General features: G+C 41.1%; 2 protein-coding genes across 3 annotated transcripts in view; one reads left to right on the top strand and one right to left on the bottom strand.

The window, feature by feature from the left end:
* Window positions 1-34: 34 nt before the first annotated feature.
* GSKIP (GSK3B interacting protein) lies at window positions 35-22,416 on the bottom strand. Its single transcript, XM_072963673.1, has 5 exons — window positions 22,334-22,416; window positions 21,657-21,745; window positions 18,392-18,526; window positions 5,117-5,375; window positions 35-2,123 (listed from the first exon to the last, which is right to left on the bottom strand). The coding sequence occupies exons 3-5, from the start codon at window positions 18,523-18,525 to the stop codon at window positions 1,962-1,964; spliced, it is 555 nt and encodes a 184-aa protein (XP_072819774.1). The 5' UTR covers window position 18,526; window positions 21,657-21,745; window positions 22,334-22,416; the 3' UTR covers window positions 35-1,961.
* A 114-nt stretch (window positions 22,417-22,530) lies between these two features.
* Window positions 22,531-27,921, top strand: part of ATG2B (autophagy related 2B) — a 59,186-nt gene continuing 53,795 nt past the window's right edge. For both annotated transcript variants that reach the window (XM_006213904.4, XM_072963672.1), the window contains exon 1: window positions 22,531-23,132. In XM_006213904.4, the coding sequence (XP_006213966.2) occupies window positions 22,971-23,132 (162 nt within the window). In that variant the 5' untranslated portion in view covers window positions 22,531-22,970. The remainder of the gene's footprint in view (window positions 23,133-27,921) is intronic.

The following is a 27,921-nucleotide window of genomic DNA, read 5'->3' as shown; positions in this document are numbered from 1 at the left end:
AAAATACGTAAAATGAAGGTTTTAATATCTAGTGGAGGTTTTAATATCTGTAGTTTTATTAGTGTCTTTTCTCTGTTACTCTTTTATGGGAACAAGAAAAGCAAACCACTTCACATCAAAATGTAACAATATGGAATTCAAAAATGGAAACAGAAGCTCTCGGAATCAATCATTTATCACAAAACTAACACTTTCGATTTTTAAACATACAATCACTTTTCTTTATACTTAACTCAAAATTAGTAAACAGAATTTTATTTAAACTTTACAAACATCCTTTACATTTAGCCTGAGATTAAGCATGAGACAGTTCAACCTGAAGTTAGACTTCGTTGCCCAGTTAAGCATCGGAAAATAAAGCTGAGGATGAACATGCATTTCTCAAACATAATTTAAGCATTCCAATGAACTTTGACAACGAAGAGTGACCCAAACCCAAGTTTAATTTGCTCTGGTCTACATGGTCTTCAGAGCCTAAAGGTACCTATTACTTAATGATGATTAAAAAAGTCTTCAAATGACAAATTATGAAGGTGGGTCCAGATGCAGAATCTTAGTTCAACATTTCTATAGCTGCTGCTTCAGACTGGTAAAAAAACAACACCCCAATCCGAATTATTCAACATGTACTTGAAAACACGTAGCAGCATGGTACAGTTTACTTTTATAAATATTAGTACCTGTAATAAAATATAAAATACAGAGTCTCCCTTTTTCAAATATTAAGTCTCTGAATGCTTCATTCATCCTTTGGTTTCAAACCCATACAATGCACTCACATTACATTGCAGATTTAGCATTGAGACAGAACACTGTACATCTGTTGGGAAGGAGGGGTGCTGTGGGAATACCAAAGCCCTACGTTATAGAAAGTAAACGTTGAAGCAAAAATACTTTCTGAATATATACTGTACATTATGTAAACAAACATTCATAATAAGAATCAACACAGGCCAAAATATTGTTTTCTAGGAAATCAGAATCTTCTTTCTTTTAAATCACACGCACTGAAGATGCTTTTTGTTAGGAAAAGAGTGGAGCCTGTTCCTGCATTTGCTTATGTGCTTAAATGTCTTGGAAACAAGTAATTATTACATTCATTTGCTAACGGCTTGTCCTCTTAGCTGGCTGGCTGTTGCAAACAAGGAATACGGTACTGTCTCAGTACCTGTTTTTCATGTAATACTAGCTAAGTAATATATAGTTAATTCATTTTTATCAGTTCATATTAATATATAAATAGATTAAATGAAGAAGTAGACTTCAAAATTTGTGCAGGGGAAACTAGTTGATAATTTGTTTCCAATAAGGCTGGTAGCAAAATAATTACTACAAAGTCAGTAAACCCCTGATTTAGCAAGCTGAATCAAAGTTTGAAGTTAGGTCATTTTCATTCTTATATCACTGTGCAAATCTAGAACTTCCTATGTAAGAGAGAGTGCTGGCAGCATCGAAGTCCTATAATAAGAGAATAAAATACTGACTAGGTTTTTGAAATGCAGAGATGCTATAGGAAGAAATTTGCATGTCCTAATAAAGGCGGCATAGCGGTGGCCTCAGGATTTCCTTAATGAATCAGAAACTAAGAAAGATAATTCATTAGTCAATAACGTTCACAACCAAAGCCTAAATTTGAAACATGATAAAGACACAAAATCAAAAATGCACTTTCTGGCCTCTTGCTCCCTCACCTTCAGAGATGGCCTGCACTCTGCCTATGGAATGTGTGTCTACTTTTACTTTAAACTGAACACCGCCCCCTACCCCACGCCTCGAGACCTCTCTGGCCTTCTGAGATGACCTATACTTGGTCTATGGAGTGTGCATCTCTCAGAATAAATCTACTTTTACTCAAAAAAAAAAAAAAAGCATTTTCTACTATGACCATATGCAAGAATTTCAAGCTTTGTGTCAACATTCTGTTCCAGTGACACCCCCTCCCCTAACAGGAAGAAACTTAGTCATGACTGCCCATCCCTTTTCAAAGCTTCTAGTCTTTGAAGGAGTGCATTTCCAAATGCTTCCCGGTAGGCAGGGCTGAGCGTATCCAGCAAGGAGTAGACTGTTTCATGGTAGGGAGTCTGTAAATGATCATCCACCTGGTCAAAAGCATAACCTACTACCTACGAGAGAAATGCAACAGTGAATTAAATATCATCGTGGTACAGAAGTCATTCTGTAATGACATTATGTATTTCTCAATCAGTAGTTAAAATACACATTTTTAATACAACCTGTGATATTTAAACGATTTATAACACACAGGAACACCAGCAGCCAAATGCTCTCTTTGTAATTTTTTTCTCAAAATTTAAATGGTTTGATTTACCTACTCCTGATCTTGAAAGGAATGTAAAAATAGAGAAAGAATTTAAAAAGCTATACAAAAACAGTATTTCATTTTCATTGTCTAAAACATGCTTCTATTTAATTCCACATATACCGAGGGTCTTTTTATAAAGGCACTAGAATAATGTATGATTAGTCCATATTTTTATCATTATTTATGTGATTTGGACTCTTTATAAAGAATTCTACAAACTGTTTACAGGTTTCATTCTGCGTTATAATTAGTTACCTGAAATGGCACTTTCACATTACTAATACATTACTTACCTGCTCAACTTGTGAGATAAAAGGGAAAGTTGTTGTGTGTGTGTGTTTCTTTAAACACAGCTAAAGCTTTTCTCTCCAACAAGATTTTAAGATCTACATCGTGGTTCACCAGCATATTGTACGGCAAAATCAACTTAGCTTTTGCTGACTTCACTAAAGCTTATGAATTCCCCAAATAAATCCTAAATTTTTATAACGTCGATTCAAGCCATGGAAGATGCACGTTCATGTTGGAAATAGAGGCAGCACTGTTGTTTTTAATGAAAAGCAGAGGCAGACACCTGAGGGAGATGAGTTGCACCCTTTCAGAACCATGCTGCCGCAGCGCCTTCTGCAATGCACTATGATGTTGCTTGCTGCTCTCTTAGACTGCTCTTCCTACAGGACAGGGATCACGTCTTTTTCACATGGGTTGATTTCTAATTCCTGACACAGGATAGCTGCCCAATAGATGTTAACTGAATCAGACTGAAAAAACTGAAAATATTTGAGTACCTACGTGCCAGGTTTTGTAACGATCCAGATCTTTCTGCAAACTTATTCACACAATCCCCCAAATCCTTTGCATTTTTGCATTTTTTTTAAATCTCCAGGTTATAGATAAAGAAGCAGGTATGCAGGTTGACTGACTCACCCAAGATCACTCATATTCACATATAAGACTTCTGACTCTCACCAGAATCTTTCTTACCTCACCAGAATTAAACAGTGTAAGACAATTAATTCACCTGGGGTCATTTATCTCTACTTTCCATTTGTCTATTTCCGTTTAAGATCTACTTCTCAAAATGACAAGCTTTTAGTACAAATTTAGGGATTTAGGCAGGGGAGCTCAAAGATTAGTTAATTCAGGGACTGCTCTGAAAGCTAAACTGCCATGGTGAGGGCATCGAGAGCAGTGAGGATGCTGGCCTTGCAATCGGCTTCAGTGTAAGCAAGCCCCCTGCCAAGGGCCACGTGATTCATATACATCTTAGGCAAACCGAATCCAGTGGAACAAAGAGACGTCCCTGCGCTTGCGTAACCTATCATCTGCTGTATTTACTTGCTTAAACCAGGTGCCCTACTTTACGATGCTGTGCAACTTTCTGGGGAACTACTCTTAACAGATACAGAAAAGTCAGAGATCTTTGACCAAGAGAGAAGATTAATTAGCAAAACAGACATTAGTAAAGTTAAAGTAGACTTTTTTTTTTAATTGAAGTATAGTGGATTTATTTACAATGTTGTGTTAGTTGCTGGTGTACAGCAAAGCGATTCTGTTATACATATATATATTCTTTTCCATTATGGTTTATTACAAGAGATTGAATATAGTCCCCTGTGCTACACACGAGGACCTTGTTGTTTATTTTATGTATAGTAGTTTGTATCTGCTAATCCAAAACTCCTAATTTATCCCTCCCCCCTTTCCCCTTAGGTAGCCATAAGTTTGTTTTCTATGTCCGTGAGTCTGTTTCTGTTTTGTAGATACGTTCATTTGTGTCATATTTTAGATTCCCCATATAAGGGATACCGTATGATATTTGTAAAGAAGACATTTCTAATGTCTATTCCTTTGTTCAGTAGGTCAAAAATTTCCATAATGTACAGTAATTTTTTTTAATGAAAAGTTGCTCTTGGGTAGTGCTTTCTACTATTCTAAATGCAGGATTCTGGTTTAAATGATGTAGGGAGGTCGAGGTCACTCTGCCTAGAAAAGCTTACAGGTAACAAAGGACACTCCTGGAAATCTGGAGGTGGAGCCTTCTGCTGTGACTTAATTCTGTTCTAACATCTAGGGAACAGTGGAGTCAAGTACGTTGTTTTAGTAGAAGAGACATTAGTAAGAGGTGGAAATAGATTCTCTCAACACAGTGACTGTAAAGCTCAACCAATGCAGAGAATGCATCATTCTGGCAGACATACTTAGCTATACTTAAGAATTAAATTAACTTGGGGTGTGATGATTACAAGAAAGTCCTCTGCAAATCAAATCTGTTTTCTTGCTTTCAAAAAATTCAATTTTCCCATGTTGACTGAAAGACTTGAGAATAAAAAATTCCGAGGAAAAAGAGCTTCCTTAAAAAAGTCATGGAGGCTCCTAGGTATTGAATTCTCATCCAACACTCTTTCCTACTCCCCAACTCCTGATCCCCCTCTTTTTTTAATTTTATTTTTTATTGAAGTGCAGTTGATTTACAATGTTAGTTTCAGGTGTACAGCAAACTGATTCAGTTATATACATATATACATACATTCATTTATTTATTTCAGATTATTTTCCATTATATGTTATTATATTATTTCCATTATATATTATATGTTATTAAGAAATTGAATATAGTTCCCTGTGCTATTCAGTAGGTCTTTGCTATCTATTTTACATATAACGTGTGTCTATTAATCCCAAACACCTAATTTGTCCCTCATTCACTCTTTCCCCCCAACCCTGACCCTTTTTGATAAGGTGGTAAAGATGTGATTTTTTTTCTTTTTTCTTGAGAGAAAAGTGCCTTACCTTGAGCCCTGCTTCGGTGAGCTCCAGGCAGTATCGGTTCCTCTCTCTCGTTTCCACGTTGATGTAGGCCACGTCATCGGCACAGCGCAGGGTTTTGGAGACGAACATGTTGTTCACAGCAAAGAGAACGTCGCTGACGACTGCTTCGGCTTCCAGCCGCATGTCTTTCACATCGGTCCCTTCAAAGCCATTGAGCTCTGCACCTTCTTCAACTCTGGACATGCTGCTTAGCTCCATGGGATTACAGTCTGTTTCCATTCTGCAAAAAAGCAAATATAAAACTGACTTACTGGAAGACATGCCACGTATTAATGTTTGATTAAAAGCGGCTATGCCTTACAATTGCTGCTTATTAGAAAACATTAACTAGCTAACAACTTTTAGGGAAAATACTGCCTACAGCCATTTTCAGTAGTTGTGCATAGCAAAATTAGAGACACCCACAGATTTTCAAAAAAAGGATCTCTGTTCTCCACTTCTCCCCAAGAGGTTAATTCCCATATTGATAAGAATCCAGATATTATTTTTAGCTATTTCAAATACCACCACTTAGGCAAAAGTTCTAGTACATACCTCTTTTTAAATGCATTATTGTTCTAGGATAGATATTTAGAACTGGAATTGCTGAGTCAGAGTACATGCTTGCTTAAACTTTCAGTAGGTACTGCTGATTCACCCTTCAGAAAAAGGCTGGACTGACTGATGCTCCAGCAACAGAATATGAGGGACCGCACTCTCCTTCACCACGCCCTTCCCAATCCTTTTTGGTATTTGCCAATTTGAGAGGCAAAGAATGGTGTCTCATTGTTTGAACATGTATTTCCTGGATTAAACATCTTTTTGGGTATTTATAGGATATTTTTAGCTCGAAGATCATACAGTTGTTTAAAAAAACAGAAATAGAAGTGAACTGAGGGCGTCTGAAATCAGAGTTCAGATCTCTACCTACCGGAGTACACTCTCAATAGTTCCTTCTATGACTTCTGGATTTGGGGTTTTGCTTAAGAAGCAACCTTCCCCATTCCGTGATTATATTTTAAAACCTCTCAAACTTGTGTTTTAAATTCTGATTCTCTATCCCTGTATTTAACTCTTTGATCCAACTGGAATTTACTTTGTGTAGCTTTATTTTCCAAATGGATAGCCTATTATTCCAACAGCACTCACTGAATGACTCATCTTTTCACTACTATTTGAACTGGCCCATATATCATAACTTGAAAAATGTCATTTCTCAGGCTAACTTGACCCAGTATCACTGCCACTTTGCTATGTAGTTCTTGCTTCTCTTCTGTGACTGGTGGAGCAGTGAAGCATTGTAAAAACTCGAAGTGTATGAATGAGAAAAGTTAATAAATGTGGAATGTAAAAACAGCTTTTCAGAATCAGATATTATGCTTTTTTTTTAACCTGTAGGCTTTAAAAGTCAATTAAGATTTCATTTATCTGATATGGATTAAGCCTCCACTGTTCTAAATATAGGACAACTCTTCAACTCATGAACATTTATTTATACTGTTTATCTATTACCTTACCAGTTCCAACTCTTTTTCTAAAGTGACTAACTTGTGCTCTATTTGTGTGATGTTCAAACTCCTCTAAATTAGTGGTTCTCAATTTCAGCCACAAACCCCATCTCAGAGAAACTGAATCAAAACCTCTGGGAGATTTTTTGGGTATTTTTTCAGAGTTTCTGGGTGATTCTACCGCATAGCCACTGCTCTCAATTATTAGCAAAAATCTTAAGGAGCCAGGGTACCTATAGCTATGAGTCATTTGCACATTATAAAAACCAAAAGTATTTGCTAAAGGCAATTTATATAACTATGTAAAGCTATTTCAAAAAACTGCAAATGTGCAAATATAGTCCTCCAATCCTGTTTCAGCTAATGATATGTTTTAAGGGTCTTTTAGCTTGTCTCCCACAGCATTTTACAGGATTAGTCGCTCACTACTAACAAGTTAATTATAAATTTACCAATTATTGCTGGAGGAATTTGTCAGATAACTGAAATCTAACATTGACTTACTATATGCAAAAGTGAAACATTTGGTTTTCTAAAAATTTCCACCTTGTCTAGAAATAATCATTATACTCCTTAATATTAAACTTGGGTTTATGTATAAGAAATGAGCCAACTTAATTTTTTTCCAGTCAATTTTGAAGATTTTGAAATGTTGCTGTCCACTATAAATCACTTAACATCCTGAGTACCAATCTTTATTTTGCTCACCTCAATTACAGATGTCAGAAATAATAATTATTACATGAAAAAGATGTTTATATGTTTAAAAAAAGAGTCTAATTCATTGCAATTAAGACCTTAGTGATAGAGAAAGATGAAGAAGCTAATGCTAGCATGGAAGAAGTCCTCAGTAAGGGACAGGTCAGTAAAGTAGTTCATCAAACTGTTGCAGAGTAATTAGCAGCAAGGGGCAAACAAGAGAAAGACACCTTTCCTAAGACTGAATTTTCAGATTTTTTCCTGAAATGTCTTTGAATGATGCATAAAGTAGTAAACACATTCAGAACTTTTGATTATACATGTAAATGAAAATATTTTTATTATTGAAGTATTACATAAGTTAGCAACATTTTAAGCTTTATTATTTTAAGGTATTATTCCAATGATTTTTTATGGTTGTAACTGTTCTTGATTATTTATCAATATCCTTTCCCTTTTCTAATAGCACCCAGATTTTCCAAGGGGAATCGTACCTCATCCTTTTCTATGAAGGAAGTAACTTCATAATAAGTGAGACTGACCCCAATTCCAATTAAAGACTGTCTTAAACTACTCAGTACACAGAGTTCTTCCTAGTCACTCCAACCCAGCATAGTTTGCAGCACACGCCCCAGTTGTTCCTGCTCGCCATCCCAAGAGGAGGGAAACCCAAGGATGATGCTGACAATGGGAAAAGGACAGAACCAAGAGATTCACAGAGAAATGGCGCCAGAGCCCTGATGGTGCCCAGCCTCTGCACTTTTCAGTTATTGCAGCCAATAAATCCCTATTATTTTACTGAAAGCACCTTAATTGATTGAGGAGTGTACCTCAAATGAAAAGCATTCATTGATCTAGCTAGCCGACAGCTTTAGGAAAGAGGTTTAAAAAGTGGAACCCTGATGATATTTTTGTGTTAGAAAGTACCTAATAAAAGCTTTGCAGACAGTACCATTAAGTGTCTGTATTAGTTTCCTATTGCTGCTGCAACAAATTATCACAAACTTAGTGGCTTAAAACAACACAAACTTATTTTCTTATTTCTTACAATTCTGGAGGTGAGAAATCTAAAATCAAGGTGTCAGCAGGGTGGCACTCCTTTTGGAGCCTTCAGGGGAGAATCTACTTCCTTGCATTCTAGAAGTCACCTCCATTCCTTGTCTCATGGTCCCTTCCTCCATCTTCAAAGCACATCACTCCAACCTCCGGTTCTGTGGTTACACCTCCTTTTTCTGACTCTTGGCACCTGCACCCCTTTTATAATGACCCCTGTGATTACACTGGGTCCACCTGAACAATCCTGGATAATTTTTCCATCCAGGTCCTTAACCTGAAAAACCTGCAAAGTTCCTCTTGTCACATAAATTAATACATTCAGTATCCAGGGATTAGGACGTGGATGTCCTGTTGGGGGCTGGTCATTATTCTGTCTGCCATTGTCCATATCCTATCAGCAGGGAAAGGAGTACAAAGGTAATCAAAGAAACTTCATTTTCTGACCTTCCTCTTAAAAACACTCATAATTTACTTTTTTTTTCTTTCATACTTTACTTTTAAAAGGAGGCCCAGTGTACTTATCAAGCTCACTGCCTTCTTTGGAAAGATTCCTTAATCACTGGTTTCACGATTTGTATTCTTAACCCCAGCACCATGATCACAGCAAAACGTACAGGGGATGGGTGTTTCGATTAAAGGCACCATTTTGAGGCTGGCAAGGGGTTTTATGAATTGTTCTGAATCAAGAGCTCTGTCCAACTACCCGATTCTGGATGGTGTCTGGCCGATCCAATCAGATCCTCTCTTGAGTAGTATGAACACAGAGCCAAAAAAACTGAAGTCACTTGGTGATGACAGGAGATACAGAAACAGAGCAGGAACAACTGGGCAGCACTATTAATGGGTCCCTAGAGAAGTGTTTTCTACATTTTTGATTATGCATCGCAATAACTAAAAATATTTTGAGCAGGTATCTCATATGTGTATTTACTGACATACACTATCACGATGAACATACCAAAACACATAAATATGAATTTAAAGAGAAGGTAAAAGATGAAATATAAATTTATTTTCTTCTTCTTAATGGATTATCCTGTGTACCTGACTGTGGAGGCCTGCACCACTGGGGATGAGAAAATACATACCCATGTTAGTGAAGGGACAACTAGAATTACTACTGAAACATTAGAGGTGCTGTTGGGTTATCAGAATGCTTGACTCATTAACGTGAATCTTGCTAAAATCTTGCCCTGGTTCCCCTTTCTGTAATCAAGACAACTTATCATCATAAAAGAGATTCTAGACCAGCAGAATTTTGTGGCATGATGGAAATGTTCTTTATCTATGCCATTCAGTATAGTAGCTACTAGTCACGTGTAGCTGTGAAGCACTTAAGTTTGGCTAGAGTGACTGTGGAACTGAATTTCAAATATTATATAATTTTCATTCATTTAAATTTAAATAGCTAGTGCCTACTGTATCAGCACAGGTCTAGACCTTTCTGAATACCTGTGGATAATATAATGAACTGAGTTACATTATTGTTAAAAAAAAAGTCAATAGATGTAAAAATACTAAGTAAAGCTTATTTTATATATGAGAGCAGGATTTTGAAATACATATGTCAAAATCTATTTTGAATCTTAGCAATTCTATGGAGGGAAATTAGCCATCATTGTTTCAAATGATAAAAATGAATGAATAATTTCTATTCTCCAACTATGTCAACTTAGACTCTAAGTTTATAAAGCCAGCTTTTTTCTAAGCATTAGAGTATTAATTAAAGTTGTCTACAGCCTTATTTGGGATGTAAGACAGGCACATGAAATATGTACACACATATTAATGCTATGCACACATATCATAATTATAACATAAGAAATGTATAATTAGAGAAAAAATGATATGCCTTGGTCCTACTACAAACTACCACTAAACTTGTATAAACTTGGGCTGGCCATGTAACTTCATTGGGTTCACGGTTATAGAATAAAGGGGGAATGAACAGGAAATTCTTTACTGTTCTTGAGAACTCTGACATTCTGTGATTTACAACATAATTGTTAGTTTTGATGGGGCGTGACTCATGACTTGTGGGACAGGTCAGTCAAAACTGGGCTTGAGTGAGCACAGATGAAATTTATGGATAAGCAGAAAGCATTTAAGAATTGTGAAGGATTCTTTAGAGGGAACAATAAATAAACAAGCTACAGGGTGTAGTAGGAATTGTAAAGAGATTAGCCTAGCTAGTCTAATACAAGAAAAATGTTAAGGGAGTGACACATAGGAATGGCCCAATTTGACAGGGTGCTAATACCTAAACAATGGAATTTGATTAAATCTCCTGAGAATGGGAAGAAAGAGCAATGTCTTTATAGTTAAAGTGGGTTATCTTGTAGGTAGCATATAGTTTGGCCCTGCTTTTTCATCCAATCTGATAATCTCTACCTTTTAATTAGTGTTTAATTAGTCCATTTACATTTAATATGATTACTAGGAGATTATTGATATGATTACTGTAATTGATGCAGTTACTATTTATCTTGCTGTTTTCTATTTGTCCCATCTGTACTTTTATTTCCTTTTCCTTATTTTTCTGCCTACTTTTGGACTGACCACTTTTTAGGATTCTACTTTACATTCTTTGGTGGCTTATTAACTCTCTGTTGTATGTTTTTGGTGATTGCTTTAAAGTTTATAGTATACATCTTTAATTTATCACAGTCTAGTTTATACCATTTCATGTATAAGAACCTTACAAGAGTATATTATATAGTCTTTGTGCTATTTTTGTCATACGTTTGACTTCTAAATATGTTGGAAACTTCACAATACATGCTCTTTCTGCTTTAAACAGCCAGTTACTTTTCAAAGAGATTTAGGTAATAAGAAAAGAAGCATTTTATATTTAACCATACAGTTACTATTGCCCAGGCTTCTCATTTCTTTGTGTTGATCTACATGTGCATCTATAATCTGTATAATTTTCCTTCTGTCTAATGGCTTTCCTTAAACATTTCCTGTAGTGTAGGCTGCTGAATTCTTTCAGTTTTTTTATGTCTGAACAAGTCTTCCTATCGCTATTATTTTTAAAAGATATTTCTGCCTGGTGGAGAATCCTAGGCTGACTGTCCCCATCCCCACCATTCCAGGACTTTAAAGATGTTTCTTTACTATCGGCTTGCTTGCATTGTTTCCCATGAGAAATCTGATGTCATTGTTATCTTTGTTCCTCTTGGTGTAGTTTTCACGCTTCTTTTGCTTGAGGCTCATTAAGCCTCTTGTATTTGTGGGTTCATAGAAGCAAATTTGGAAAAACTTTGTCATTATTTCTTCAAACATGTATCTGTCTCTCCTCTCTTTGGGGACTCCAGTTTCATGAATATCAGTCCAAGTGAAGTTGTCCTACGCCTTTGTTCATTTTTCAGTCTCTTTTCTCTTTGTGTTTTACTTGACTTTGAATAGTTTCTATTGCTATGTCTACAAGTTCTTTTCCAATCTTTTCTTTAGGGTATCTAATTTCTTCTACTTGGATTCTTGTTTAGAAAACTTACTTTTTCATATTTCTACTTAATTTGCTCAGTCTTCTAATTTTTTGAATACATGGAATAATTATAATAAATGTTTCAATGTCCCTGTCTACTCACTTCATTGTGTTATTTCTGGGTTGGTTTCAATTGATAGATTTTTTTCTAATCATTATGGGTAGTATACTGCTGCTTTGCATGCCTGGTAATTTTTCATTGGATGCCAGACTGTGTGAATTTTACCTTGTTTGGTGCTGGATATTTTTATATTGCTATAAATATTATTGATCATTGCTCTAGGAATGTAGTTATCTGGAAAAAGCTTGATCTTTTGGGGTCTTGCTTTTAGACTTTAAGGCAGTATCAAAACTGATTCAATCTCTGGTTAATTTTTCCCCACTATGGAGGGAGGCAAAACCTTTCTGAGTACTCCACTGGATAGCCTATGAATTATGAGGTCTTCTATTCTGGGAGATACGAACAGAAACTGGTTCTGTTTGAGCTCTGAAAATTCCTCTAATCCTTTTGGGTAATTCTTTCCTCAGCCCTGGCTAGTTTCTCATACCTGTATGTTGATCAGTATTCAGCTGCAGACTGGAGGGGGAGTCTCTGTACGTATCCACAGCTCTCACTCGCTGTGAAGTTCTCTACCTCCTACTCGGTCCTAGCAGCCCGCGCTTCCTGAACTCCTTGCTCCAAAGCCTCAATTCAGGGAGACCACTGGGCTTTACGTGGGTTTCTCCTTCCGAAGCCATGCCTGGAAATTTTCTCCAGAGAACAGTTTGCACCTTGCCTCTCAGGAATCACTGTCTTGCACTGCCTAAGGTCCAGAGTCTTAAAACTATTGTTACATATATTTTTTGTCCACTTTCTTGTTGTTTCAGGTGGAAGGGGAAATCTGGTCCCTGTTACTCTGTCTTAGCCAGAAGTAGAAATCCCATTAGCCAGTTTTGAGTTAACTCTGCAATCTTCTTTCGTCAGTTTTTCTTCCACTGATTTTTTTTGGTCTCCCCTATACTACTTGGAATCAACTTTACCATCTTGATGGTTCTTTAATTCATGAGTTTAATCCATTTTTGACACATGCTTACTATATGTTTGTATAAGACCCAAGTTTTTAACTTAAAAAAAAATTGTACTTTGACACTACTTTCAGACCTTTTAATTCTTTCAAATTCAGCTCATACACACAGGATTCTGTATCTGATCTCAAGATAAAGTTAATCACTGAATTCCTTAGAATTCCTGCTGTGACGCTTCTGTACTTGTCATCATACCTCACGGCAAGTGGAGGTCTGTGATGTCAGTATCATCAGCACAGTGACTGGCACACAGTGGGTCTTCACTGAATATTTTCTGAATGAATAAACCAAAGAAAAAAGGCTAACTTTTTGCTTCTCAAGCTGTAGTACTTTGCTATGTGACATGGGGCATACAAAGCCACAGGGTAAACATGGCAGATACTCCTGGAAAATACACGTCACTGTTACAGCAATAGTATCATGGGGGGTGATGCAAAATTGCCTAGAATTTTAAAGCAAATGGCAGTCTCTGTGTCCTCTTTAGGTTATGCCTCCCCACCCGGAGGGTTTCCTGTGCCTCTGAGAGGAATATATGAGTGAAAAGTAAGTAAGAGGACTGCTTTAACCCAAGGAATTGACTCAAAAAACTGGAAATTCCAGGCACTGGATTTGGGTGTATAAAGTTAACAGGCAGAGGTTGAAGCTATGGGAGGGTGGAATGTTAGTACTGGGCTGGGCCTTCTCTAAGTCTTTACAGCTCGTCCCACTTCAGTTATGACAATGCTCTTTATTAAAAGTTAAGGTTGGGGGGAGGGTGGTAGCACAGTGGTAGAATGCATGCTTAGCATACATGAGGTCCTGGGTTCAATACCCAGTACTGCCACTTAAAAAGTAAACAAATACATAAATAAACCTAATTACCTCTTTCCATCAAAAGAAAAAAAAAGTTAAGGTAACCATCGACAGCTCTTACTCCTGTTGGTATAATTTTGGCTTGTGTAAGTGTTTTTAGAGGACTCATGCAACTGGTTATCAAGATACTGTTTATAAAAAAAAGATATTGATTACTTTTATTCCTTCTTAGTGTTTTTATATTCCTGGGAATAGACATTTTACAAGGATTGCAAATAGAGACGACCCAAGGGGAATTTCGCCTGAGAGTTCGCGTGGTGAAAACAGTTATACAGGGGCACCCCCATCATGCACCTCTGGTTCTGCCACAGGCTACTCAACTAGTTAACATAAGACAATATCCGGTGCCCAGAGGCCACAATGAGATAAGACGGACTATCTTAAAACTTGAGGAAGCCAGTATTATTTGGCCGTTGCATAGCCCATATAACTCCCTAGTGTGGCCAGTGAGGAAGCTAGACGGCTCCTGGAGGATGACAGTGGACTATCGAGAACTGAACCAAGTCACCCTCTCCACCCCATGCACGCGGCTGTGCCAAATATAACAGATTTGATGGGCCGGCTGTCCCATGAACTGGGTACTTGCCACTACGTGGTTGACCTGGCCAATGCATTCTTCTCTGTAGACATAGCCCGAGAGCCAAGAACAGCTTGCGTTTACCTGGGAAGGTAGACAACGGACGTTTGCTGTGTTACCACAGGGATATCTGCACAGCTTCACACTGTGCCATGGCCTGGTGGCCCAGGACCTGGCCACATGGCACAAATTGGCTATTGTTCGTTTGTTCCATTATATAGATGACATAATGCTAGCATTTGATTCTCTTTCAGATTTGGAAACCAGTGCCTCAACTCTGCAAGAAGCCCTGGTGGGCTGGGGGAGCGCCGTGAACGAGGACAAAGTGCAAGGACCTGGATATTCTGTCAGATTCTTGGGTGTCGTCTGGTCGGGTAAGACAAAGTACTGCCTGAGGCGGTAAGAGACAAGATCCAGGCATATTCTCGTCCGGAGACGGTTAAACAGTTACAGACTTACTTGGGCCTTCTGGGATATTGGCGGGTGTTTATCCCTCACCCGGCCCAAACAGCTGAGCCCCTCTACAAATTGATTAAGAAGGGAGAAGTCTGGGATTGGACAGATGAAGCCGAACGTGCATTTGTAGAAACTAAGAGGGCAGTGGCCCAAGTGCAGGCGCTGCGCACTATAGATTCAGACCTCCCTTTCCGGCTAACAGTCCATGTGCACGATAATGGATATGGTTGGGGATTATGGCAAAAGCATGGGCAATGGAAAGTGCCTTAGGGTTCTGGTCTCAGCTGTGGAAAGGGGCTGAATATCATTATTCTTTAATTGAGAAACAGTTGTCAGCAACTTACGTATCTTTGATAGCCACTGAGCCCCTGACGGGGAAAGAGGACGTACAGGTACAGACCACATACCCCACTACAGGACGGATACATACGTGGGCAAAGCAACCCTGATCGGGGACTGCACAGACACCAACCCTAACTAAATGGGGTGCTTACTTAGGACAATAGCCCCACTACGCCACTAGACCCGTGGCTGCAGAGCTGCAGCAGGTGTTAGGGCCTGTGATATTTGTTGTGCCTACTTTACAGATGCTCCCACATCAGGGGGTGGATTCCACACCTATTCCCTTTCATGAGGGAAAGGGGCCACCCCCGGGAGATGCTTGGTTATGGATGGTTCTTGCAAGGGCAGTCCGCCCACTTGGGTTGCAATGCCATTGCACCCTGCCACTGAAGCCTTCTGATATGAGACAGGAGAAGGCCAGTCCAGCCAATGGGCTGAGTTACAGGTGGTATGGATGGCGTTAATGTATGAACCCAGCCCCTTACAGATTTGCACAGACAGTTGGGCTGTACACTGAGGCCTCACATTATGGCTGCCCCAGTGGGCCACGCAGAACTGGATGATTGGGCACCAACCTCTATGGGGATAGTCTATGTGGAAACAATTGTGGGACAAAGGCCTAGGAGGTCAGTACACTATTTACCACGTGCCAGGGCACCACCCAGCCTTGGCACCGGGCAATGATGCCGCTGACGCACTAGCCCAACTTTGCCCTGTACAGGTCATGGCCCTGGGACCCCATATAGGCCTCTGGCTCCATAAGAAACTTGGTCATGTAGGCCTGCACATGATGAGACAGGTAGTGGAGCAGTGGGGCCGGCAGTTGAGCCAAGTTGAAGCCAAGAATGCCATACGGCAATGCCCATGGAGTGCTAAGTGCCATTCACACCAGCGACGATGGCCCAGCAGGCGGGGATGATTGCACAGGGGATCCAGCCGTTGCAGGTATGGCAAGCAGACTGCATAGGTCCATTTCCTTCCAGTGTGGATTTGCGGTACCTGCTGACGGCAATAGACACCGATACGGGCCTGGGTTTCGTTCATCTGGTGCTCCAAGCTACGCAGGACTCTACCATCACAGCCCTGGAACTTTTATGGGCCTTTTACGGGATTCCCTTGGAAATACAAAGTGATAGAGGGACCCCATTTACTGCCCAACAGACCCAGGAATGGGCCGAGGAAAATGATATTAAATGGACATTGTATGTGCCTTATCGCCCTCAAGCAGCAGGAATGATTGAGCAATACAATGGCCTACTAAAGGATAAATTAAGGGCTCTCAGACCACAAGCATGAGGCTGGAACACTGCACTGCCACAGGCGGTACGTCTTTTAAACGAACAACCTTGCCATACAGGTATGAGCCCACTTTAGATAAGTTATTGCGAGGGAGCTCTTGGAGGCTCAGGGTTGGGCCCATGAATGACGCCTCCGATATATCAATAGTAGGGCGTGCGTTAATACGTGCTCCCAGGGTTTTGAACTCAGGACAACAGAACACATGGACATGGAAGGACCAGGTTCAGGCTGAAGGCCCCTGGCTGGTCCTTTTAGAACCACGGGGCGACGGGCCAAAGAAGCCCTGCAGGTGACCCCACAGTGTGGGGGAGTGGCCTTTTGATGTACGGGTCACCCTAGGAGAAATGGGGGTGTCCCTGCTCAAAGAAGCAGAAGCCCCGTGACTCTGGGCAATTCCACTGATAGCCCCCGAAGCACTTCCAGAGTGTAACCAACCCAGTGTGGGCGGATTGGTGTGGTATCAGCGCCCAGGGCGAACAGCCCTTCCTGCCACTATACTCTCATAGGACGGTAAAGTAGCCTGCATCCCCCTGGAAGGGAGAGACTTGCCAATTACGGTGTCCACCTTTGCTTTATCCTTCTGCCCAGGGTAACGACGAATACTGTCTCCTCCAGGGCGCACACATTTGCGGAAGTCCACAACATCTCTCATTGTTGGGTCTGTACTGAACTTCCCATAGAAGCAGGAGATGGACTGCCATGGCAACTATACCCCGCGTCCGAAACTAATTGGAGCGCAATGACCGAATGGAACGCCAACAGGGCAGCAGGATCGCCCTGGGACTTGCTGTGGCAGACTATCGAAGATATGCTCTGTTGTGAGCAGGGCAATGCACCCCACTAAGTGGAAGGACAGTATGGAATGGGTGAGGATGGATAAATAGTATTCTTGTAAAATTAACAAGTCTAAGCCCCTTCTGTATGGAGCAGCATTTTGAAAGCGATGCTCCAAATCACACAGTAGGGTAGCTCCCTAAAGAGCTATGTGCCAACATCACTCACAATATAAATGCCTCTACGTGGTGGGATGGACGGCATTTGATTGGCACAAAACCCACTGATTTCCTGTCTCCAGGGTACCTGTGGGTATGTGGCGCTGATGGATGATCTCATCTCCCGGCTAAATGGACAGGGCGCTGTACTTGGGGTAAAGCTTACTTGCCTGAACGTATCCAGCCCACCTTAATGGAGCACCCTGTGAACTGGGATCTGCTGTACACCCAGCTGGCACCGTGAAAAGCATGCAGCTTGGCGGTTTTACCCCCTGGCCCTGTTCCTGCCAGGTGCTGAGACCATCAGTGTAGAACTGCAGGTAGAAGCTTTAGCTCAGCACATATCAGCTGCATTAAATGTCACTAGAAAAGCCATCAAGGAATTATTAGATGAAACCACCCAAATGCGAAAGGTGGTTTTACAAAACAGGACGGCAATGGATATTCTCACTGCAAGTCCAGGCGGCACATGCACTGTGTTACGTACTGAACGCTGTATCTATATACCAGGTCTCTAGAAGGGAGTCGCTGAGGCACTACAAGAAATAGATCAACAACTAGATCACGTAGATCGTGTAATTTAAGACCCCCTTAAGGAGTGATGGGCATCCTTAACGTCCTCCTGGAGATGGGGGCCAACTGTCCTGGTCATTGCAGCTGCCTGTCTAGTGACAGGATGCTGTTCCCTATATTGTTGTTGTGGTCTTTGGGCACAGTGCTCTGTTCTGTGGACCAGGGTCCCCATGACCTAGGGGGTGGAATGTCGGCGGTCTTAAGTGAGTAGGCCGTGGGACCCAGGTCAAAGTTCACAATAACTTGCATGTGTATGAGGTAAGAAGCAAATATATGCATGCGTTAGTAGCATGAGTAAGCATTATGAACAATACGCATGCGCGAGCATAATGAAAGGACCAATGCGTGCACCTGAGCGTGCGTGCCACCCGCTTGTACTGCAATAAAGTGCTGTTTTGCTCCATGTCGGTTCCTCGTGCATTTTTCCAGTTGCGTAGCTCACCTCCTCGGATCCCTCTCCAGCCTCCCGTGGCTGACAGGTACATTCTAACCAACATAAAACAAATCAATATCTAAAGAGATGAAACAGGAAACCTCTTCGCTTTTCATTTAAACTCTAAACTGGCTCTCTACCAGCCTCTGAGCAGCATTCTGTTGCCAGCTCCTTCAAAAACTGGAACACCTCAAGGGTACTTTTAGTTATTCTGGTAGATTGCGTTACCTTGCATAAAGTTTCTAAATGATTCCTTGGAAAACAGATAAATTATTTAGGAACTAGCTCTTACTTCATCTGTTGGTATAATTTTGGGGCTGTGTTAGTTTTTGGAGAATTTGTGAAAGTAGTTATCAAGATACTGATCACTAAGTTCTTTATTCTCTACTTAATTCAGTAGACTTTGTTTCATCACAAACTTACAGGATCAAAGAGCTGGACAGAGACTGTAGATCGTCCTTGATGACAAAAGAATGGGTGTCAAAAGACGGTAATATATTCAGCATGACAAAAGAACAGAGCCAGAATGATTTCAAGAGCAGTACACAGATGTCACATTTTCATTTTGAAAGAAGCTCATTTTTCGGTTGATATTACAACAGTCAGCTGAGGGCTAGAATGCAGTGTCTTAACCATGATTATAGTTGACCTTTGAACAACACAGGTTTGAACTGTGCAGGTCCACTTACACGCAGATTTTTTTCAACAGTAAATTCTACAGTACCACACTATCTGTGTTGATTGAACTGGTGGATGTGGAACTGTGTATGTGGAGGGCTGACTATAAGTTATTCACAGATTTTCAAGTGCAGGAGGGTTTGCGTCCCTGACCCCAGCGTTGTTCAAGGGTCAACTCGACTTTTATTTGCATCATACATCACAGTCTGGAAAATCCTCTCAACATGAGTAAGTGGCCATATGGTGTGGTGGTTAAAGGGCTCTTTTGAACAGACTGATTGGACTAGAATATCAGCTCTGTCACATACTCCGCGACTTGGGGCAAGATATCTTAATCCCTACGAGTCACCTCTCTAAAATGAAGCCAGCAACAGCATCTCCCTTAAAGGGATTTGGAAAGAACTAAGTGAGTGAATATGTGGAAAGCGCTTAGCATGGTGCCGGGCACACAATAAGTTGGAACATATTATCAGTTAATTATTACCTATTAAAAACAAAGTACTTAAGATATTTTTAAAGAAGAAAGACTACTCTTTGACCTAAGCCCTTTGACTCCAAGGTTGGCTCTTTTTACAGTGTGTAGGCCAGCTGTGGCTGCCACCTTGTACCATTCTGAGATCCCAGCTTAGGAGTACTGCTATCTTATTTCTGTTAGCTCTCAGATACAAGGCTTACAAGGCCAATGTCTCAGCTTTTCTTTTATTTCACGTGGATTTCTTTCAAGGATGATTATTTTGACATGACCCACTCAGCCCCTGGTATTCTAACCTGTCATTTCAAATCCCTTTACTGAACTTTTAAAAAGTTGACAATGTTTGGTTGATAATTACCTTCGTCTTCCTCACGTAATTAATGCTAGCTGTTAACATTTTATCACAGTACTTGGCCTCTCATAAAACACAAAACACTGTGATTTAGGATGAGTTTGTACCCTGTTTGAGCCAGAGATACAATAACGACAGGCCCTACACCTTAACAATTTATGATGAATTTCTTCCAGAAAGCACAAAACGTACAAGGCAACACACTTTGAAGGGAGCATGTCTGTTTTTATAAAAAACCTTCCAATTTTTATTTTCCTTTTCTGATATGTGAAATTCCACACATTCTACGGACAGCCTGAATGTAATCCTACAATCCTAAAGAAGTCACTTATTTAACATTTAAACTTGAGGTCAATTGTACCCATTTCTCAAAAGTCTGGTTCAAACCTCTCAAGGTCTAGTCTAATTTCCTGCCAGATTACAGCCCACATTTTCACATCACTTTGTTTATACTCCTTTTATGGCAAGTATTGTAATTATTATTCACAAATATGCCTTATCATCTTCAAAATCTATCCAGAATCCAACTGCTTCTTCCCATCTTCATTGCCATCACTCTAGTCCAAGCCACTGTCATCTTCTGCCTGAATTATTGTAGTATCTTTCTAACTGGTCCTGCCTTTTCACCTTTGGTCCTCCCACCTCCACACAAATCTATTCTCAACACAGGAGTTAGCATGATCCTGTAAGAACTCTAGCCAGATTATGTCACTCCATTCCTCAAACCCATTCAGCCACTGAGTAAAAAGCCGAAGTCCTTATACTGGCCCTATAGGAACCCGCCTCAACTCCCATCCCTACCAATCCCCCAGCTTCCATTCCTCTTTTCCTTCACTGCCTCCTGATGTTCTTGAACTCACCAAGCATGCTCTTGCCAGAGGGCCTTGCACTCTGTTGTTCCCCCTGCCTGGAAAACTCTTCCAGATGCTCACTTGCCTCGCTCTCCTGCCTTCTCTAAGTCTCTGTTAAAATGTCACCTTACGAAACAAGAGAGGCCTTTCCTTTACCCTATGTATAAAAGTGACAAACCTCTTCCCCTCTCTATTCCCTTTATACTGCTTTTTTTTTTCTACAGCATTTATCACTACATGGTACATGATACATTTGCTTATTGTTTGTTTCTCCTCCCTTCAAAAAAATAAGCACTCCATGAGGGCAAGGACTTAATCCGCTCACTGTTGTATACCCAGTATCAACAATCCCTGTCCCGGAGCAGGCAATCAATACATACTTATTGAATACTGAATAAAGGAATGGCCCTTTCACTATAGAACGTACGCTCCTTGAATTTCTCTTCACCTTTTTTACATCACCCATCGTGGAGAACTTCATTTAATGGACCCTTCAGAAATATTTTTCAACGAATGAAGAGCAAGGGAAGCTTTCTCCACCGGCCAACATTTCCATGCTGTGTTAATATTTCTAAGGCATTCGTTAAAGTTATCAACATGTAAGTAAAACTTCCTTAAAACGGTCGTTTTAATTTACTATTCTTAGTTAAACTTTAGGCATCTGGACTCTTTTAGGTTCGTTCCCTACTGATATCGTTAGGTTTCCTAACAATCTTCGGAAATAAGATGTCCCAATACGCTTCCTGTTGACACAGACTCAGAGAGAGCAGTGGCCGGTTCAGTGTGGCTCGGCTAATAAGCGCCTGGGGCAGGATTCTAACACAGGATACCTGGCTTCCGGGTCACGGAACTCCCGCACGCAGGCCTTCTCCGGGATTACCAAGTCAAGGGTTGGCTCCGCCCTCGCAGCAGTTGCCTCCTAAAAGGTAGAAATACGATTGCGCACACTCCAAGAATAGCACAAGTACTTGCCCAGGTTTTCGCGGGGTCGGAAGGCTTTGGCATCAATCAGAGAAAGCAGTTCGGCCCACAAATGCCTTGAAAACTCGTTTCCTGGACGCTGGCGCAGCACACCCAGGATGAATGAATCGCTCTGTAAACTGCAAGCCGCTAGACAAACAGTAGCGAAGATGAAGCTTTGAAAAACAATACCTAAATGAGGCGGGCGACGAATAACTTGCTGACAATGGGCACCGGTCAATACTGGGACTGGGGACGGGACTAGGGGGGCTGGGGGGGAGGGGTGCTCGAGAGGGGCTGCAGCTCTCCCGGAGGAGCTGCCAGCGGTCCAAGCGCCCGTCTCCGGGGTCTGGGTCTAAGGTGACCCGGACGGCCCAGGCCGGACCCGCCCCCAGACCCCTCTCAGCCCGGGCACCGGACCCCTTCTGCCGTCGCCCCTCACGGCCCGGCCCCTTGCATCGCGTCCCGCTCCGAGGGCCCCTGGACAGCCCCCGAATCCCTCTCGGCAACCGGCCAGCCGCCAGCCCCGGGCCCCGACGCTGCTCACCTGCGCGCGATCCCGGCTCTCCTCTTCCGCGCCCCGGAGGCGTCTGGAACCGACCTGCGGCACCGCCCCCTCTTCTCCCCGCCCTCGCCCCGCCCTCTCGAAGCCGGAACTGCTTCTTCCGGGCCCTTTTCCCCGCCTCCGGGACCCCAGTGTGGCGTCACTTCCGCCTGCGCCCTGTCGCGGGCTGGGAGAAGAGGTCTCGTGAACGCGCGGGAGCGTCCCAGAGTCGGGAGCGCGCCCCGCGGATGACAACAAATTCGTCGTGCGACTGCGGTGGCAGTGTCCGCTTCAGTCCCGGCCTCAGGCTCTGCTGCCTCCCGGCGCGGTCTCTTCTACCCTCTCTCTGTGTCGGCTAGGACCCCCTCGGAAGCCCCGGGCTTGGGGCGACCGGGACTCCGCGCCTTGTACTCGCCAGGCCTAGCGCGACCGGCGCGGCGCAGGTGATGGGGTCGCCGTGAGGGACGGCGGGCGCCGACCGAGCATGAAGGGGCCTCCCCGGGCTTAGGCCCTGCTGCGGCCTGGGCTCGTCCGCCGGGACCCGAGGCGCCGCTGCCGCCGCCGCGGCCTGGAGCTCGAGCCTGGACGCCCAGGCCGGAGCCGCCCGCAGCCCCCGCCGGCCCAGCTGCCAGCCCTCATCATGCCTTGGCCGTTTTCAGAGTCCATCAAGAAGAGGGCCTGTCGGTACCTCCTGCAGAGGTACCTCGGTCACTTTCTGCAAGAGAAGCTGAGCCTGGAGCAGCTCAGCCTGGACCTGTACCAGGGCACCGGGTCCCTCACCCAGGTACCCCTGGACAAATGGGTAAGAGCTGCCAGCGGCCAGCGGGGCGGGACTCACTCCCTTCTTTAGGGCGATTTGAACGAGTGTTACCCCAGGTGACGTGGATTCAGTCCTTCTCTGGAAATTGTTAGGATCCAAGTGTGGCAGGGCTCAGAGAAATGTGTTGAAGTGTTGTTTAATCTGTTTCTAGCAAGTTTGCGCTTCCAAACCCACGTGTTCCAGAAACTTAACTGAGGTGATGGAATCTACACTGTGGGAATCAGCTGAGTCAGTGATTTGGGGGTCTGTGAAGCTGGCTGAAAGTGGTCGATGGAAGAAGATGATCAGTCTTGCCCCCTTGAGGATAGGAGGGGTCACCGGGTTCTGTGTAAACAAACCGTATTTCATGGGATGACACTCCGGAAAGATTAAGGATGAGGAGGAACTTTGGGGATGTCAGAATGCCTAGTTATTCGTTTATTTATTTTAGGTTGGTTACTTACACACTGCGGCCTCCGTACAGCCTTTGCAATCTAGAAGGTTAGGTGAAGGCCACGTCTGCCGGTTTGCCAGCTTTTGCTTGTTACGTTTTTAGGGCCAGCCGGTGAATGCATGTGTGACCCTAATTGTGCCTTTTGGTTATGCCTCTTTCCTTCATGTGACAAGTCGTAAAAAACAGGTGTTGCAATAAGCGCTGAAGCTGCAGTTTTCAAACGTTTAAAAACCTGTTTTCCACTTGTCATCCAGAGGTGGTGAATTGACTTCTTTTAACAGGTGCTTGGTGTGCAGTTTAACTCAACCACGTAGATCTGTACCTGCATTTCTGTGTTCAGTGCATCGTATTTTACTTCACGTGTATTCAGTCTTGAGTTTGACAAGAATGGAGTGGCTTTCCCACTTCCCCGAACTCCATATACATAAGCATGTAATTTTATCAGCAAGCAGATGACTTAAACCAGGGAGAATACACAGAATATTGGAAGAGCCCTGGTTTGAGTAGCAGAAAGACCCAGTCCCACCCCATGGTCACCCATTCTGCCACAGTTAGCCAATTGACACTGGACATAGTAATTCACCTGAGTTCAGTAAACATTAATGGAGGGTTCACTCCATGCCAGGCACTATGTCAGGGTACTGCATTGCTGTAATTCTTACCAGATTCTGATGGGTATTTTAAAATTCATTGGCCCGTAAGTTTATCCTTTCGGTAAAATTATGAATAGGCTGTCTTGAAGGAGGAGGGTTGGGCACTTATTAACAAGTCTTTTTTTGTTTCATATGACTTTGTATGCGTTATTCTTTAATTACTTTTCACATTAATCCTATAAGGTGGGTATTACTATTTCCATTTCACAGATGGCACTAAATAATTTGCCTCAAGTCACAAGGCTAGCAAGGGATATAGTGAGAATTCAAGCCCACCTAATTCTCTGAGCCTAATATTTCTTAATTAGTCACATGGCTTCAAGCGAAGGAAAGAGCAGTTAATGTAATTGAGCATTTGTTTATTTCAGGCACTGTCCTGGGCACTCTCATTTGTGTGCTTTTATTTAATCCTCATGGGAAATCCGAGGTGGTAATATTTGAATTATACAGTTTGACTTCAGGATCATTGGAAGAATAACTTAGGGGTGGACTTAATCTAAGGTTATGTTTTGTTCTGCTCCTTGAAGATGAGGAATATGCCCAACCAAAATGATAATGTCGAATCATCCAGTAAACATTGACTGTTGCTGATTTTGTTATTAATTGTAGTGTACGGTGTTGATGACTAAGATAAATTTTGGTGTGACACTTAGATGTAACTATTTAAACTTCTGATTCCATATTCAGTTACTTTTGACACTTGCTTTTAGTGACTTTTATGACTGAAAAAAGATACCTCACAAAGATTCATAGATCCAAATGGAGGAATCACATCATTGGCGACATTCCTGATGTCTCAGCCATCAATTACGCAGAGGATTGTGTTGAAATCGCCTATGACATTCCTGTCTTCCTTGATCTCAATCATTTATTCTTGCTAATTAATTGGAAGGTGTTGCATTTATATATATAAAGAATTAACCTTAAAACCCCTTTTTAAAAACACTGTTCAGTAGACTTTAGATTCGTTGAGATAATTTTTCATGCGTTCAAACCTTTTGTAACCTGTGTAGATAATGATTTTTTAGGAAGTTTTTTTAATAGACATTGTCTCAGCAACAAAATCGTGTAACAGTGGAAACATTTCCAAGCATTTATCAGAATGTCCTCTCTATGGTATAAGTATTTGAAATGCAGCTGCTTTTCTCACTGATTAATAAAGTGAGATATCTTTGAGAAGACAGATGGTATGTTTTGTTTTTTTGGAATATACAGATGCTACCAATAGCCATCTGTCATCACATAAATGGTAGCTGTATTTAGAATTCTTCTCTTTGTGAAGAAGAAAATTGCTTATTATTTTTAAATTCAACTCCTAAATATTTGTCCATAAAAAACTCCAGGAAATCAGAAAACTGTTGTCATTTTCTGTCTCTTACAAAGATTCTACTGTTTAAAGGTCTGTTTTGCTTATGTAGACTATATGCTCCAGTAAGTGTTATTGTGCTGAAACACAGGCCAAGCAAGGGTACCAATCTTCACCCTTCCCATCATGGAACTACCAGCCTTCTCTAGTTAGTCTTATGGTATGTATTAAAAAGAAACATATAACTTAATTTTTTTTTTAATGGAGGTACTGGGGATTGAACTCAGGACCTTGTGCATGCTAAGCATGCACTCTACCACTGAGCTATACCGTCCCCCCACTTAATGTTTGCTTTTATTCATCCTGCCAAGTACACCTTGAGTTCCCAGTAGTGCTCATTACTGTGCTGGGTAGGCACTGTGGAAGACAAAGAACCATAGTCAGCATTTATAAATTGTTTACTTGGTACCAGAAACCATGTTGGTAGCTTTACATGTTATTTCATTTATTCTTCCAATAACCTTATGAAATTGATACATCCCTATTTTATGGATGAGGAAATTGAGATTCAGAAGTTAAGAACTTGTCCAAAGGACCCAGATAGTGAGTGACTGAACTTGGACCTAAACACGTAGTATGTTTTAAAGGACTATTCTTCAAACATGTTCTATTTTCTTTCAGAGATTTTTGAAAAATTACCATATTCCTTGTACATTTAAAAATTGACTTAAAAATTTTTTCATTACAAGTTTAGATAGTTGTAGAGGATAATTTTTGTTGTGTTGTAAATACTGATACAATAAAAATACAGTTTTTTAACCCAGTGGAATCGAAATGCCATTACATAGTAAAAAAATGCTTGAACAAAGTCTTCATTAATATTTGGAAATTTAACATTGTGTGTTTTCCCACTGAACTCCTTTGTCCACCCTACTTCCTCTGCAGAATTTTCCTGTAATTTACATATTTTATGCCTATGTCTTTTATTGCTCATGCTGTTGTTTCTCTGCAATAAAAACATGTAACAAAATTGATATTAAAAATTTTGTTACCATTAAGCTTTCTTTTGCAGTACGTGTATTTCTGGTGTAACATTTTAATTCCCATAATGATTTCTTCACTATTTTTTCTTTTTTTTTGAATTTTTTAGTGGTTTTCTTAGTGTTTGCTCTGGGCTTATCATGTTGAGCTTATCAGTATCTCAATATAGTCATTAGGCTTTCAGTGTTAAATTTTTCCTCTGGATTGTGTGGTTATTATAGTTACTAGAGTGCAGTTGCTCAAAAACAGTATAAACATATTATACATTTGAATAAGTAAACATAAAAACTTTTATTGGAAATATATTTATCCATGTTATGGATGTGTTTCCCCCCTTCCCTGATTTGTTCATGTATCAATAGATAAATATACTTGCAGCAATAATTTGATAAGATTCTTTGTAAATTTCAATCTACATTTTTAAAAGTTTTAAGCTTGAGAAACACTGATGCCATAAATAAGTAGATGAGAATTGTAGGGATTCTGCAGGAGTGGCATCGCTTAGTTCTTGGAATTTGATTGTCATACCCAAAGCACGTGTAGGATGGGGAGACACGAGGCAGCTCACTGCAGGCCCTGCCTGGGGTTTTTACATCCTAGGCAGCGTATAAGGGAGGGCTCAGGGAGGGAAAAAGGTGTGTGTTTTTTGGCTAAGTGGGAGAAGGGAGCCTGTACGAGGGCGTATGGGAAAGGAGACCTAACACGATGCTGCTTCTTTAAGTACTCTTCTCAGGAAGATCAGTTTTAGGAAGGAATATATTTGAAGATTGAGGATCTACATATGTATACCTTAAAACCATCCATGCCCATGTGCTCTTTAGGAAGTCTGTAGGATCACACAAATACCAGTATGAGGAAAGCCAATTAAAGTAGTAGCCTCCAGTGAAAAAAATGTGAGCCAGTTAGTGTTCAACATGAGGCTTGTAGACAAGAAATTGCAACACTCCCCTTACGCCACAGAGCATATAGGAAGTACCTCACATGCAGACTAGTGTTTAATGTATATTTGTTATTTCAACTCAAACACTCTATATTGTCTGCCAAAAAGACATTTATTCTACTAACTATACTTACATTAATTCTCTCTTCCTTCTGTTGTAAACACTCCTCTGAGACTGCTCTCAGTGGGATCACCCGTACCCTGAATGTTGCTGAATTCAATGGACATTTAAAAATCTTTGACTTTTTAAAAATTAAGCAAATATTTATTGTATACTTCTTATGGGCACTATACTTGGAGTATAGGATTCAACAAACTCATTATTGTCTTCAAGGAGCCTATGATCTAGAAACAAAGAGTTAGTAAATTGAACAAGTAATTGTTAAGTGTGATAAGTG

This window comes from Vicugna pacos, chromosome 6, assembly GCF_048564905.1.
Source record: "Vicugna pacos chromosome 6, VicPac4, whole genome shotgun sequence".
Lineage (NCBI taxonomy): Eukaryota > Metazoa > Chordata > Mammalia > Artiodactyla > Camelidae > Vicugna > Vicugna pacos.
Note: the sequence above shows the minus strand (reverse complement) of the source record. Positions and strands in the feature narration are given on the sequence as shown.